Source organism: Monodelphis domestica, chromosome 1 (genome assembly GCF_027887165.1).
Source record: "Monodelphis domestica isolate mMonDom1 chromosome 1, mMonDom1.pri, whole genome shotgun sequence".
Lineage (NCBI taxonomy): Eukaryota > Metazoa > Chordata > Mammalia > Didelphimorphia > Didelphidae > Monodelphis > Monodelphis domestica.
In genome coordinates this window covers 425649875-425666645 of record NC_077227.1, presented here as the reverse complement: position 1 = coordinate 425666645, position 16771 = coordinate 425649875, and the positions used below count along the sequence as shown (strand labels likewise).

The 16771-nt window shown below is 44.8% G+C and overlaps 1 protein-coding gene across 2 annotated transcripts in view; it reads right to left on the bottom strand.

The window, feature by feature from the left end:
• Window positions 1–16771, bottom strand: part of NEK6 (NIMA related kinase 6) — a 127336-nt gene that overhangs the window by 2099 nt on the left and 108466 nt on the right. For both annotated transcript variants that reach the window (XM_001371594.4, XM_007474633.3), the window contains exon 9: window positions 3825–3938. In XM_001371594.4, the coding sequence (XP_001371631.1) occupies window positions 3825–3938 (114 nt within the window). The remainder of the gene's footprint in view (window positions 1–3824; window positions 3939–16771) is intronic.

Here is a 16771-nt window from a genome sequence, read left to right as displayed (position 1 = left end):
TGGGCTCCTACTGACTCAGAGCCTTTCTAGCACACTTGCCAGAGCTTATGCTCCCTGGGCAGAGCCCAGAGAACCCAAGGGGCACTTTTACACAAGGATGAGATTTCAGCAAAGAACTTCAAGGGAAGGTTGAATATTTTGGAGGAGAAAGCATTGCAGTTTTCTCACAGAACCTCTATTCACACCGTGTGAACACTGAGCTACAAGGCTTAATAAAGTACACCACAAAACCAGGGAGAGTGTATGTAAAATGGCGGTCATGAAGACACTAAAACCAGAGGACACAACTCAAGGATAGGGCTATTGATCATCAAAAATGCATTAAAATGCAAAAAGGTTACAGTCAGACTGCCCACCTCCCAGCCCCCTTTATTGTGCACATGAAAGATGGGAGCTTTTAATTACACAGACTAAAAGCTGCTCATACCTCCAAGGCTGGGGGAGGAACAGCCTTGAGCTTCTGATCTTCTCACATTCTTCTGATAGCCAGAGTGCCAATTATTTTAATGGCAATTAAAATAATGACCTTATAAAGCACACATCTTAAATTGAATCACTGAGCCCACTCCAATGTTTTCTCATTTATCTACCCTGCCACTGCCCAGCACACATGGTTTTGGGACTGCCAAAGGGATATACACCAAGCAAATGCATTGATTGCCCTGTGGGCTCAGCATTTCCCAAGCCGCAACCCATGTATGTTACTGAGCCAGGTACAGGACAACCATACAGGAAGAGAGGGTGCAAACAGAGCCTTGTGCTGTATGTTTTGTCCACAGGATCCTAGAATCCTAGAGTTAGAAAAGGAGTTGAGCAGTGATCTCTTAACTCACACCTAAAAAGGATTCCCTGTAATATACCTGTTGGGTGATCATCCAGCCTCTATCTGAAGGACCTCCAAGAAGGAGGAGCCTCCAACCACCATCTCCCAAGACAGTTTGGGAAGGTTTTCTCCCTAACATGTAGGCCAGTTTGTTAGCTTTTTTGCAGCTCCCACCCATTGTTCCTAATCTGGCCCTCTGAGGCCAAACAGAACAATTTACCTCTGAATGTGGCATCTTTAGAGGTTTCAGCTACTTGACCATGAATACAAAGGATCATTCTGGAAGCTTAGCTTCCATGTAGCTACTTGTAAAGGTAGACAGAAGAAAAAAAAATTTCTGATGGATTCTAGCTCTAATTGCCAGTAATAGCCTTTGGCTTCCTCTTCTCTGCACTACTTTCCTAATCTGTAAATTAAAAGGGTTAGACTGAATCAGAAGTGTCAAACATGTGGCTTCCGTCTCTCCATAAGACTCCTGAGGACAGTGACACAAACCAGATTAAAATGTGATTGGGAAGTATCTAACAAAATAACAACATAGATATCACATTGTAAAACTAAGTCAATATGTGGCCTGCAGGGATCCTTATGTACAGTTACAAGGAGGTCCCCATTTTTTTTTTGAGCTTGACACCATCTGACTATAGATGACACGGGATCCCACCTGGCTCAGAAATCTTGTGTTCTAACGTCCTTTTTAACTGACATTCTGCGAGTCTCTGATTTCAGCTCTTAATATTTTCTGAACCATATGCTATTAAATGTAAATTTAACTGTGGAATCCGCACTGTCTACTTTGGGGCTCAGCGGGTTTGAATAACCAAGAAAAACTGTCTTTAGGTTAAAGCTTTTCAATATGCCACACCTTTCACTGAAGTGCCCAGGCAGGGCTTTAGGTGAGTATGTATTTCCATTTCCTAGAAATCAAGAAAGTAGAACTGGCCACATTTTCTCTGACTTCCACTTCTGGGAAATGACGGATACAAATGCTTCTTACAGCACAGGGAGCCACAGCAAGATTCCCAAAGACAGATGTACTTCAACTGAAATAGTGGTAACAGCATTTAGCCATTTTGTTTTCGTTTGGGAAGCTGCTAACAGACTTTCTAATGGGGGAAAGCCTGCTAGGTGCAGAACTCAGAGGAAGTCCATTCTCTTATTCTATTCACTGCCTGACTGTCATCCAAGTTTGAACAAAAGTGAACTCAAACCCAATGAACAATTCTAATGTTGAAGAGAGTCTTGCTGAAAAAAGAACCATCCTAGTGATATTTTCTCCTCAAAAATGGTATTGAAGCAACCTGATTTAAGGGAAAGATCACTAATGAGGTACAGCCTTGAATACTAGATCTGCTGCTTAATATCTATATGATCTTGGGCCAATTCTTTCAGTACTTTAGGCCCTTTTGATTTGAAAATAAGACTGAGCTAAATGATTTCCAGCTCAAAGTAATGAAAGAAATACAAAATTGTGAATCTTTTAATATTCAGTACTCAACAGTTTTCCAATATTAAACTGGGTTAATTTCTTGGGCCGGATATGCATGTATATGTGTACAAATACACACCTGTATAGGTCTCACAAGTAGATATGCCTATAAATACAGGTATGGGTATATTTATACACAAGCATATATGTACAGTTGGTATCCATGTTTGTCTGTGTATGTGTAAACTCTCCCAGAGTTCCCTGCCTATATGTGGCGGGTTCCATCAATGTATTTCCAATCCCCAAATGTTCTAGGACTCTGTTAATTTAGGAAATACTGCATTCCACTAAAACCAGCACACTCATCCCAGTGCTAACTCTCAATAAGCACGTAAAAAAAAAAAGCCCATTATTATTGGTAATGGAGACATGGCAACCCTCCATCTCCAGCAATTCAGAATAGAACATGAGAATGATTCCCTCTAGTAACCTCCAAGTTTCAAAACTTGAGCCTATCCAGTTGCTCACTGGGGGTGTCAGTGAGGTGACAAGAGAGAAAAATGCATGTCAGAATCCATCCTTGGGTCTCTGGTTTGTTGGATTTGTTATCACGGAGCATGCATACACTTCTAGCAAGGAATGTTCCCCACTTGGCAAAGGACTTCGCTGCTGTTGCCTTCAGAGCATTCTGGGTTGCTATCAGATACAGATCTCAATCACAGCAGCCTTTACCTGGCTATTCTTCATCACACTCAGTGTAGCTCATGTCCTGGAAAGGCCCCATCTCCTCAGAAAAGGGGGCCATTCACCCACTTTTGATGATAAAAACTGAATCTAAAGACAAAAGTAATTCTATTTATTCAGTTTCTAAAAAGGAACCTGGTTGCTAGGGACAGCGAACAGCAGGGCGAGAGAGTGAGGGGTCTCCTGCCTTTTCCAGTGTTCTGTTAATAGTGTCTAACGCCATCTGGAGTCCTTCTCTGGGACCCAGTCTTGGAAACCATTCTGCTCACCCTGGACTACATCAGTGTACTACACATACTCTTTAGCATAGCCAGAGGGAGGCACGCAGACAGTAATTGTGCAGACAGGAAACACATCTGTCAGCTCACACTAATTCTGGCTGCCACTGGGTACATCCTCAAGTGTTTGCTATGTTACCAAGTGTGGCCACATGGCTGTTTCTAACAAAGTCCACATATAAAAAGGGAGGCAGAGACAGTGGATAAGTAGAAGGGACAGGAGTTGAAGGGAAAAGGGCCAGTAGTGGGAGTCCCAGCTCTGCCAGGTGTTTCTGTGCTCTGACCTTGAACAAGCCACCTTCAGCCAAAGTTCTTTAACTAAAGGGACTGAGGTGAATGGAACTCTTAAGGTTCCTTCCAGGTACGACATCGTGTGATTCCTTGTAAACAGTTTTCTTTTGGGGAAAAAGGTCCAGGAGTGGGCAGGATTTTTGTAACTGAAGGCAGTGGTCCCACGCCATTGTAGCCATAAAGAGTGCCTGGCCCTAAAACCATTCACAAAATGAAAGTTGACTTGGTAGTCACCAAGCTCGTCCCAGTTGTAACTCACCTTCTCAGAATAATGTTCTCCTGGAAGAGGAGGGTAGTCACATTGCTCTATCTTCTGACAAAGTGAAAAAAGATTCATTTTATCTCCATAGAAGGGACTTTGAAGAGCTGCCATCTGTAGAGGGAAACACAGAGTGAGCTTGCAGACTAGCATGATCTAGCCCAAGGCCAATTCTTGATTCCAACAGGTGGCTGTGATACTGGGTCACCAGCTAGGACCCCTATTAAGAGGCCACTCCCCCATCCCCTTCCTGGCTAAGTCGCATAAATTCTTGAGCCTTAGGTTCCTCATCTGTAACATGTGTTTGAAATACTTTTTACTATCTGCCTTCTAGCCCATGAATGAAGTGCTCTGTAAACCCTCAAGTGCTGTGGAAAGTATTACTCAAGATCTTATTGCTATCTCCCACCAGCACACACTGAAAACCCCTTACACTTTAGTGGGATTTGTTGTTGTTGCTGGGCCAAAACATTCATTATATTTTGTGGTTAACCCGGTGGCAGTCCCCTCCATACTTGGCTAAGCTGGTCCTCAGACAAGTCATGGCTGTCATCTGGCACAAGGTCAAAGCCTTTCTAGCATGAGGAGGGCCTGCCAGAGCCAATGCCCCAGGAGCAGGATGAACAAGAATCCTGAGTCACCCTCATGTCAAAAGGAAGCATGAGGTCTTACCGTTATTACTCCTCATCTGATGAGAGAGGGAAGGAGAGAGGGAGGGAGAGAGAAAGAGAGAAGGGAGAAAGAAGGGAAGGAGAGAGAAGGAAGGAGGGAAGGACGAGAGGGAGGGAGAAAGGAGAGAAGGAAGGGAGGGAGGGAGAGAAAGGAAAGGAAAGAGAAAGTAGGGAGAGAAGGAGGGAGGGAGGAAAGAAGGAAGAGAGAGGGAAGGGAAGGAAGGAGGAATTAGGCTTTTTTTTTTTTTAGTTGTTAATAAACAACTGCCATTTGGTTCAGTGGAATTCCACTGAGACATCTGACTTCCTTAGATCCTTGGGGTTGGACTGTGTGGGAGGGGAGGGCATTTCTTCAGCAAGACCCAGAAATCCCCAGATTTATAAAGTAGACCTTGGAAAGGGAGAATGAATATCCATCCATCATAGAAATTATCACAGTGGGAGCCCCATGGTCTGTGATTGCATGGGGCCAGAGAAAGAGTCATTTGCTCCCTGGCTGGAAGAATTAGCACCACTTATGTGGGGGGAGCCAGGATTGTCCCCTGGCTTCCCAAGAAGAGTCTCTTCAAGAGACAGCAACAATGGGGAAGGGCTGAAACACAAGTGGATAATCCAAACTACCCAGGGGCCTCTCAGCTTCCTACCCTGCCTGGTTCCATGAGGAAAGTCTGATGCTCATCCCCTTTAGAAGGGCAGCAGCAGGAGCAGCGACAATTTACAATACAGCTCTTAGCTTACAAAGTACTTCCATGACGAATGCTCACTGAAAAATAAAGTGCAAATATTATTTCCATTTGACAGATGAGGAAACAGGCTCAGAAGGGACAGTAAAGACAGAGCTGAAGCTTTCCAAGAGTAGTACAAATTATTTCACCTATCTGAACTAATGCCAGATCTTTTGGCCACTCTCAGACTCAGTTTCCTCGTCTATCAAGTGGGATTATCACTACCTCACAGGGTTGTTGTGAGGGAAGCACTTTGCAAACTGCAAAATAACAAAAAATAACATCTAAGGGCTTCAATTCACTGGCAAAATGAAGTCAGACTAGATTGTTTTCCAGTTTTCTATCTTTGTTTTTATATTGCCTACATTTTACATATGCCTATATGTACGTTATTTTTACATATGTATATTTACACATACATAGTGTCTATATTTGCTCTTCCTCTCAGAAACATCCATCACAGCAATATAGCATGTTCTACCGCCATTGTTCACCCCGCCCTTTGCAAAGAAGGGAAGAAGCTACACTCTCTTCTTTGGGCCCAGGCTTCATTATTTTCATTTCCCAGCATTCATTCTGTTACAGTGATCTGGCTGATACTGCTCTTTCCCAATGCACTGCTGCAGTCCTTGATCCATTTTCTTCATTTTGTATCCTGATTCCTGTGTCTTCCCATGTTTCTCTCTGGTCATCATACTCATGTTTTCTACAGTCTGACAATGTTCCATTACCTTCACGTGCCACAGTTTGTTCAGCCACTCCTCAACTACCACAAACATGCTACTATACGTGTTTCGGTTTCTATGGGACCTTTTAAAAAAAATCACAGCCTTCCTTGGGATAGTTGCCTACCATGGGCCCATCTGGATGACTTACAAGTTCTGTTCTGGCTCTGACAACTGCATGTTTTAAGGTCCCTTCTACCTCTAAAATTCCATGAAAATGTAAGGTTTGGAGATTCTTGTATTGTTGTAAGCCTCCCTCCCTAACCCTCAAATTCTGTCCTGAACAAGCCAAGCCAGGCCAGACCCTCCAGAATTTTCTTACAACGTCAGAAAGCAGCCAGAGCCTGGCACCTTTACAACTGCTGCCCAGGAACCATTCCCACCCCAGCCCGCCATTTACATACGAAGGAACCAACAGCACTAATCAGGTTTGTCTTCAAAGGGAGAGCAGGGAGCAATGGAGAGGCTCCGCAAAGCGAGTGGCACGCCGGCCCAGCGTGCAGCCCGGGCTGTGCCCCATCTGCTTATTAATCCGTAATGGGATTCAAGTGTTTCTTGTCACTCTCGCTCACTGTTACCTCCAGCGCCAAACAATGGGGCAATGCCTCATCCTAATGAAGCACCGTTGGTTAATTGTGCCTGATACCTCCTCCGTTTGGAGGACCGTTTTCAAACCATTTTTTTGCGAGCTGCATCAAATCACCAAGCTCTCCGCATTAGCCTCAGCTGAGGGGGATAGGCTGCACTCTGGTTTTAATAAGGGAACCATTTGATAATTGTTAGGCCTTCGCTCATTATCATGCACCGGGGAGACTGTCCAAAGAACACAGTCTTGTTGCAGAAACACACAGCAAGCTTCCAGCAGAGTGGTAATTTTTTTTGTCTGTGGTTTTGGGTTTTTTTAAGTTACCAACCCCTCTACTGTGTCCATTTGCACAGAACGGGATCTGAGACAAGTTACCCCAGGAGCTGTTGAAGGATATGAGGGTTCGGAGGTGGCAGACTCCATATACCGTGTCCCTAGTGTGGCGGCTTGGTGGGAGTCACTAGCCTCATAACCACTGGCATTGCCAGCCAGACTGGACTACCAACTGCGCCCTGCTATTTCCAGGTCTTCACTCATCATCTCTTCCTAGAAATGGACTCTCTCCAACTCCTTCCATGTCCTCCATGTTTCCTGTTTTCCCCATCTGTCCCAGTAGGTAGGAGGGACTCATCCTCACTCAAAGCTCTCAGGCCACTGCCTGGCCTCTCTGTCCTGAAATCACTCTCCTGTTTCTATCAGAGCTCCCTGTAAAAATGCCCTCTTCTCCAGGCCCCGGGGGAGCCGCTCCCTGAGTGCGAGAACTTGAGCCTGGTGCCTTGCACAATTCGGAGCTGAATAAATATTTGTGGGATCATTCGTTGCTGCTGGAGTGATGGGGCATTTGTGCTGTGCAGGGACGGAGACCAGACATAATAGAAGGGCTTCTGGCATTCTGCAAAGTGGCAACACTCAGGGGATACAATTCAAATAATCAAAATGGTAACCAAAGGTGCTCGGGTTAATTGGACAGTTACAAAAGTACATCTGTTGCCCTGGCAGAGAGCAGCTGGGGGACCAGAGGAGTCAATCTAAGTCATCTGAATACGTCACTGAGCAAGAAAGAAAAAGGATTAAGCTGAATTCTTATGTGCCAGTTATTCCTGGTCAGAGGAGGGTGAGGAAGCAGTGATTAAAACTAGAACCCCAGGCTTTAGGAGTCACCTCGGTGTGCGCGGAGGTGACCTAGGAAGGGCAGCACAATCCTCAGTGGGGGGAGAGAAGGAATCAAGAGAGACCCAGACTTGAATCTTGGCTTTGCCACTCAGCCAGCGGTGCAAACCTGGCCAAGCGAACCTCTTGGAACCTCTGCTTCCTCATCTGCAACATGGGGATAAAAACACGACCGACCCCCCCCACAGAACTACGGTGAAGAAGTGCTTTATAAACCCTGAAAGCATTCTTTTATTTTAGTATTTGAAACCCTTACTTTCTGTCCTAGTAACAAGACAGAAGGACAAGAGCTGGACAAACAGCATTAAGTGGCTTGTCTAGGGTCACAGAGTGTCTGAGGTCGGATTTGAACTTGGGTCCTCCCAGCCTCAGGTTCAGGACTCTATCCATGGAGCCACCTGGCTTTTATTTTTTTGTAAGTATTTAAAATTTTTTTCATTATTATTTTTTAAAATTATTTTACAGTTTGCAAAGGGCACAACCCTGAGAGGTGAGTAGCATGAAGAGTCCTATCCCTGTTTTGCATCATCTGTAGAGGAGGAAACAGCATCTGAGTAGAGGGAGAATCAGGCATAAGTTTCCATCTGATTCTGCTAGGATGCATCCCACAAAGGCTTCCTGCCGTCCTGCCTCAGAAGCAGGCCAGCCTTGTTTCTTTTCTCCCAGACCCCTAAATCTGACTCGAATGCCTTTTGACCATGAAGCTTCATCCAGCCCTTTCCCTCCTCCCCCTTCTGCATCAGAGCCCATGCCTAGAACCCAGCCCCTGGGTGGGAGGAGGCAGCACAGGGGCCCTGCACAGCCAGGCACACAGCAGCGCTGGACTCCTGGCATGTTGGAATACCAGGACCGAGATCAGGGCTGCTGCATCGTGCGGTTACAAAAAGACCTGAATTTAAATCCCAAGGGGTGAGGGACTGGCGCTGGAAAGGTCCTTCAGAGGTGATCTATTCCAGCTCTCTCATCTTACATTTGGGGAAACTGAGGTTGAAAGGGGTGGAGGGCCCAAGGACCAACAGGCAATAAGTATTGAGACCAGTATGCAAATAACTGGTATTCTGATTCTAATAATGATGACAAGGAGGATAATATGATACTAAATGTCTAATATTTATATAGTGCTTGCTATGAGCAAGTCACTGTGCTACATGCACTGTGATAAATATCTCATTTGATCCTCACAACTACTCTGGGAAGTAGGTGCTATTGTGATCATCCCCATTTTAGAGATGAAGAAACTGAGGCAAACAGGTTAAGTGACTTGCCCAGGGCCACACAGCTAGTGTCTGAGGCCAGATTCCTCTGCGCCACCTCTCTGCCTTCCAAGATCGACTGCTTTTCTCATCACACCTCACTGGTGATATTGCCTGCACACTGCGCTGCTCCTCACCTCACAACACCACCGTGAGGGAGGTGCCTTTTAAACCCCAATATGGGGGTTCTTGACCTTTTCAGTCCCCCACGCCCCTGGGCTTTTTGTAAACCTTTCTGTAACTCCTATCCAATATGAAAAATGAATTCTAGAATTTATCATGCATATACAAACGAGAACTAAGATAAAGCGATCAATTATTTTCAGCAAGGTACAGCTATGTACCAACTATTCCCCTTACCCTTTGATAAGCCTCTCAAGGTGTGTCCTGGCTTGGGGACAAAAAAGGCTAGGCCTAAACACTATAGAAATAGAAGCTGCTACACATTTAGATCTGCCTTGCACATAGTAGGCACTTACTAAATGGCTCACTGAACCGAAGCCAAAAGTTTCAGCTTACAAAAGTTTACAGAGCCTTTCCTACGAGTGGTGTGGGGCCTTGAAGGCCTCCTCCGTTCAACAAGCATTTCTAAGAAGGTTTTTAAGACAATGTTGAGCCACTTCAATATACAGGGCTGGCAAAACCCAGAGTTCTTGGCTATTTTTCCCCGTTTCCCTTGTTTGGCCTTAATCATGGGCACAGACTCAGTGGCTGCCGTGAGGAGTTCAAGCACTAATTCTGGAGGGCACTGCTGGATGTGTGCCGTGAGCAGACCCCTCACTGGGATGCCAGCGCTCAAGGCCCAGATCCAGCAGCCCCAATCTCGGAGATGAGCTTCCGCGTAAATAAATAAATTCTGAGGAGCCCTGGCTGCCCGCTGGGAGCCTCCACGGGGTGCCAAGCATAATGAAAATAAAGCACAGGTTCCTTCAGGAACCGCCAGGCTCTTCAGTTTAGCCCAGAGCCTCCGGAACTGAGAAAGCTGCCCACAGATTCCAGTGGGGCTCATGTATGGAGGACTTACTCAATCAGGGCCCTGGGGTCCTCCGTGGCTTGGGCTCAGGCTGTTCATACCCCAAATTGGGGACAAAGGTCTGAAGCTACCTTCTCCTATCCTCCTCCCCTCCCTCTCCTTGCTTGCCCCACTTATATATGTCCCCTGCGGAGACTTCTCCCTTGCTCACTTCTCCCCCTTTAAAAAAACAACAAAAAAAGTTATTGTCTTCTTATCATCCAAGCCAGACAAAGCCACATTTCTCTTCCTTTCACCTCAAGCTGAGGACTCCTTCCCTACCATCAGGGTCAGCTCCTGCACTGCCCTTGGAAAGATTCCCATCTTCTTGTCCACATTGGGTAAATCCTTTCCCTCCTCTAATGGTCCTCAGTCTCCTCATCTATAAACTAAGGGGGCTGGTCTAGATGACCTCTCAAGTCTCTTCCAGCCCTAATAATCCGAAATCCGAAATAGAAGGGAAAGAGAACAGAATTTGGAGCTGGAAGACCAGTATTCAAATTCCATTTCTGCTATTTTCTTTGTTGCCTTGAGTAAGTCATTTCCCCTGAGTCTCGAGTTTCCTCACTTGTAAACAAAGGACATTGGACCAGATATCTCTATTCTCTTCCAGCTCTAAAGCCTATGAACATTTTCTGCTTTAACATTCTAGATGATGAAAAGGTCCCTTCCATCTCTGATGTTCTATATTCAGTGCTCTGACAAACTTTCTTCTCAAGTCACATTTGCATGTTCAACATTCCTTGTCTGTGTTCTAATGTCATGGTGTTAAGCCCCCCAGATGCGTGTACTTTTCCTGGCCCTGCTCCCCAATCTTACAATGTGGATAGGAAAGTCTGATGCATAAGGACAGAGGGAGAGGGACAGAGACCAGGGAGAGGTATGATGGAAAAGGCATGGAGACCTGAGTCCTCACACTTCAGAAGCCTCTTTTGGCTTCCAGTTTTCTTAAAGGCAGCTTAGGTGGCACAGTGAATAAATAGACTGCTAGGTCTTGAGTCAGGAAGACCTGAAGTTAAATCCAGTCTCAGACTGTGTAACCCTGGGAAAGTCACCTAACCCTGTTTGCCTCAGTTTCCTCAGTTGTAAAATGAGCTGGTGAAGGAAAGGGCAATCCACTCCAGTATCTTTGCCAAGAAAACCCCCAATGGGGTCATGAAGAGTCAGACACAATGCCCTAAAATAAGCGTTAGATGTGATGTTTGCTTAAAAATCCAAGGATCTATCATAAGGCACAATATATGCCCTGACATCATCAGCACAGCACCACACTTACTAGATTGCCATGGTCTTGAATGTTCAACTTTATCCTGGGAATAAATGGAGCAAAAAATTCCTCCCCAAAGCCTTCCTTTATAGAGGGCTCAGAATTTTCCAGTTCACTCTCCATTTTCCACCAGCTTCTCTACTTGGTTTTGACATCACAAAACATCATGCCCCTGTGCAGAGTCTCCTCTGATACACTTTCTCCCTCACCCTCCACCCCTTTCAGCTTCCTTTTGTGTATTGCCTTCCTCATCAGACTGTAAGATCTTTGAGGGCAGGGACTATTTTTCTTTTGATCTGTATCTCCAGAGCTTAGCACAGGGCCTGGTGCATAGTAGGCACCTAATACATGTTAATTATTACTGAATCCCAGAGTTGAAAGCTAACCTAGAGGGAATCTAATCCAACAAATAATAATAATAGCAACAATAGCTGACATTTATATAGCCCTTCCTATGTGCTAGGCACTCTGCTAAGTGCTTGACAAATATTGTCTCATATTAAACTTCCCAATGACCCTGGGAGGTAGATGACATTATTATCCTCATTTTACAGCTGAGGAAACTGAGGCAGATAAGTCAAGTGACTTGCCCAGGGTCACATGAACATAGAACAAAGAATGTCAAAATTTGAAAGGAGCTGAAAAATATATAATATTAGAGCTGGAAGAGCCTCGGAAATATAGTATGTTAGTGCTAAAGGGTAAAGAAATGAGGTCTGGTTGTAAAGTTACTGAGACAGGAAGGTAAAATTTCCTTTTTCAAACAGGATTATTAAACTTGTGGATGAGGAGAATGCTCTAGATACAATTTATCCAGGAGTAAGCAGATCTCATAATAAAGTATCTCATCCTGTCATTATGGAGAACATGGGGAGATATGGACTGGATGATGCATTCAGCAGGATTCAGAACCGGTTGGATGGCTCAACTCAGAGCAGTTATTAAAGGTTCCGTGTCAACAGGGCAGAGGTCCTGAGTGGAGGGTCCCGGGGATCTGTGCTTGGCGCTTGGCTCTTTAAGATTTTATCAATGTCTTGGGTAAATGAATCAAGGCTGGGAGGAGCAGCTAGCACATTCGATGGGACACAGTATCCAAATAGGTCTTGGTAGGCTAGAGCACTGGGCTGAACTTAGTAAGATGAAATTCAATAAAGGAGGAAGCAAAGTCTTACAATCAGGTACAAAAAAGATCAAGTTCACAAGGGGAAGTTAGGGGCAGGGAGGGTGTGTGATTAAGAGATGGTTTGAAAAATACACGGGGATGTTGGCGGACTGAGAGTAAGCAGTGTTAACCAGAAAAGCTAACATGAGAATGGGCTCCAGTAAGAAGGTCATGACTTCCAGGGATAGGGAAGTGATAGTTATAGGTGATCTTTGTATTTGGCTAACATTTATGTAGTGTTTACCATGTGCCAGGAAATCCACTATCGGCTTTAAAAATATTCTTTCATTTAGTCCTTGAAACAACCCTGGGAGGTAGGTGCTATTATTATGCCCATTTTACAGATGGGGAAACTGAGGTGAATATGGGTTAAATGACTTGCCCAGGGTCACACAGCTAGTAAGTGTTGGAGGCTCGATTAGTACTCAGGTCTTCCTGCTATTATTATGTAAACAGTGTGACCTGGAGTTCTCATGACTCAATTAGTCATCTTGTCAGCTAAAGAGAGGCTGTACTCATGGACCATGCAGCAGAGGTTTCTCTTAAATTAAGATGACTTCTGAGGCTCTTTCCACCACTGAGCTTTTGGCACTGTGCATCTTGAACCTACATCTTTTACCTTCTAAGCCCAGTATTCCTCCCTGATTTGGGATGTTGGAGGAAATTTGTGTGATAGTGAGTACACTGGGTAGAGCATTAGATCCAGAGTCAGGAAGACTTGACCTAAAGCCGCAGACACTGTAACCCTAGGCAAGTCACCTGAACTGTTTGCCTCAGTTTCCTCAACTGTAAAATGGGGATAATAATAGCATTTATCTCCCAGGATCATTGTGAGAAGCACATGAGGTATGCATAAAGTATTTCGCACAGTGTCTGGCCCATAGCAGGTGCTAAATAAATGATGTTGTTGTTATTACTTTTAATTTATCTGACTTTAGCAGTGGTGATCTCACTACCTCCTTTGGCAGCCTATTTCTGCTTATGGGTGATTGATTATTAGGAAATTTGTCTCAGATAAGAATGAGCCAAAATCTGTTCTCCTGGGCTGAGCAACACAAGTCCAATCCTTCTTCCAAAAGTCTTTTGGAATATTGAAAGCTAGATAGTGGGTCCCTGCCTAGGTCTTCTCTTCCCATTTCTTCAATTGATCATTGTACTTAAATAGTGTTGAGCCACTTTCCCAAACTGGTTTCTTTGTTAATTCCTTCCTGAAATATGAGTCCCAGAAATGAAAGCAATACTCTGGGGCAGAGGTGGAGAGAGAGTGTGCCCCAGAGCTTTTGAGGGGGGAAACACCCACATTCTCCTCTGTTCCAAACAAGCTTTCATAGTCTGGGAGGACACCAGTGCTGCAGAAGAGGAGCTGGCATAATAGCAGCTACCATTTCTATAGTGCTTAAAGCTTTACCAAATGCTTTTTTTGCCCCTGTGAAGCTACTGGTCCAGGCAGAGCTGCCTCAGTTTAATGGAGAGGGAGGAAGGGTCAGAGAAGTCCATAAGGGGCCTTAGGAAATATCTCATTTTACAGTTAAGGAAATTAAAAACTATAGAAATGAAGTGACTTGGTCACAGTTATCTGGGTTGTTTGTCCTTTGTTTCCAAGAGGACTGATGATGTCTCAACTTGTTCATGAATATAAGTGTGAAGAGTTAAGCTCTTTGAGAGTCACTGAAGTTCAGTGGCAAGGCAAAAGTTAAGGTGACTAGTCATGACCCAGGATGCAGTGGATGACCTTGGGATCTTCCACATCTGCCCAAGGTCTAAGTGCTCCACAGCACTTGCTTCAGCTGCCTTTGTGGCTCTTGGAGCAAACTGTTTTCATCTTTCCCTTCTGCTGGGTGAAGTCCTCGACTGTTTTAATATGCCTCTTACCAGCCACTGTGGACATTGTGCATACTACAGCTCCTTGGAGTCACAGATGAAAGTTCGATGAAAGGTAGACACCAAAGGTAGTGCTGAAAAGGTGTTAGTCTCCCTGAACACTCCATACATCCCAGTTACATGGTAGCCAGGAGGCACGGTGGATAGAAGGCTAGACTCAGTTCAAATTCTGGTCTCAAACACTTTCTAGCTGTTTGACCCTAGGCAAGTCACTTAACCCTGTTTGCTTCAGTTTTCTCATTTGTAAAATGAGCTACAGAAAGAAATGGCAGACCACAGCAGCATCTTTGCCAAGAAAACAATCAGACATGACTGAATAACAGTTATCTAGATAGTGTCAAGAGCTAGATCTGGAATTCAGGTCTCTGATTCAAATTTTAACACAGTCTCTGTGGAACTAGGATTCAAAGTCAAGCCCTCCTTATTCCAAAACCAGTATTCTTTCCACTCCATAAACCAATCCAATTTTCCTCATTTTGTACCATAGGCAGGTCAGGGTCCCTAGACAGATCTGTTCCCAGTTGGGGCTATGTTAAGTTCTCTTTTGGAAGAGGCAGAGAGCTATTCAGCTCTTATCAGCTCTGGGGTATTCCCAGAGGCTGTCTAATCCCTCTAGCAGGATTGTATTGATCTATTTCATTGACTTCCCAGCACCAATAGTTCCCTCTCTAGTTGCAAACCACAGCAGCAGGTCCTCCCTCCCTCCCGTGCGCCAAACAAATAAATCAGCCCCTATCGAACTGAGGGACTCATGACTGGTAATACACTAACGATGGGACATTACCTTGTTAAGCAAACATTTAGTTACCTCAGTTGAAGATTGGAAAGGAAAAGCTGGCTGAGTGAAAATCCAATGCTATCTTCACTTTCAGGGTCGAATGTGATAAATGGGAGTCATATGAATGAAGGAGGACAAAGAGCTGGTTCTTCAGAGCCTGGCAACCCCATCAGTTAAACATCCTGTGCCTTGGGAAACATGCTAAGGGATTCAGACTCTTTGTGACCTCTTGTGGGGTTTTCTTGGCAAAGATAATGGTTTGCCATTTCCTCCTCCAGTTCATTTTACAAATTAGGAAACTGAGGCAAAGAGGGTTAAGTGACTTGCCCAGGGCCACATAGAATATCTAATACCAGATGTCTTTCTGACTCTGGCCCCAGCACTCTACACTGCACCACCAGCTATGCAGAGAAGACTGGGGCCCAAACCTTGGCTTTATTATTACCTGTGTGGTTTTGAGCAAGATACATCTATGTTTCAGCCTCAGCTCTCTCCTTTCAAAAAACTAGACCTGAACTAGATGGCCTCTAAGGGCCTTCCAGTTCTCACATTCTGCTAGAAATACAAAAGCTCTTCCTCACCTAACCAATGGCTCACTCGAAGCTTTTCCAATGTGGTCCTCCATCTCCTCCTTCTTTGCCTTTGTACTAGCTGTCCCCCACACCTGACTGTGCTGCCTTCTCACCTCTACTCCTTACCTTTCCTGACTTTCTCCAAGACTTAGCTTAAACATCACCTACTCACAGGAAGCCTTTTCTTTGGAGGGGAAGAAGGGGATGGAGGGCTGGGAAAGGCTTCTTGTATAAGGTAGCTGAGGAAATAAAGTGGAGGAGGAGAGCATTCTAGGTATGGGAGTCAGACAGTGAAAAGGTAGAGGGAGAGGGCAGAGTCACGTATGAGGGGCGCAAGTCAGCCAGAGCTACTAGATCACGAAGAATATAAAGACACTTGGAGTATAAGGAGACCAGAAAGTAGGAGGGAGCCTGGTTGGGAAAAGCACTGAATGCCAAACATGGCTTTTCATATTCGATGCTGGAGACAACAAGGAGTCAGGTTCGGCTGTGGTGTAGGGGGTGACATGATCAGATGTGTGATTCAGGCAAATCACTTTGATGGCTGAATAAAAGATAGATTGAGTGGGGAAAGCTTCAAAGCAGGGAAACTCTCTATCTTCACTAGCAATGGTCAAGGCACGAGGTTATGAGGGCTTGCACCACCACAGTGGCCATTTGAGCAGAGAGAAAGGGATATATACAAGATATATCGTTGAGGTAAAAAAAAAATTGGCAACAAACTGAGTATGAGTGAGGAGCTGAGGATGATGCTAAGGTTATGAGTCTGTCTGGCTAGGAGAAGGGTGGGGCCCTCAACAACAGTAAAAGGAAAATTGGGAAGAAGAGAGGGGTTAGGAAAAAGAGAATGACTTCTGTTTGCAATGTGTTGAATCTAAGATGCCTAAGAATGATCCAGTTTGAGATATCCAAAAAGCAGTTGATGAAACAAGACTAGTGATTAAGAGAGATTAGGGCTGGAGATATAGATCTGAGAATTATTTGCAAACAGATGATCATTTAACCTATGGAAGCTGATAAGATCACCAAGTGTCACTATATTTAGAGAGAAGAGGGGCTGGGATAGACCATGGGGGAAAACGATGGTTTAATCAGCAGGACATATTTGAAGATCCGGTAAAGGAGTCTCAGAAAGAGCAGTCAAT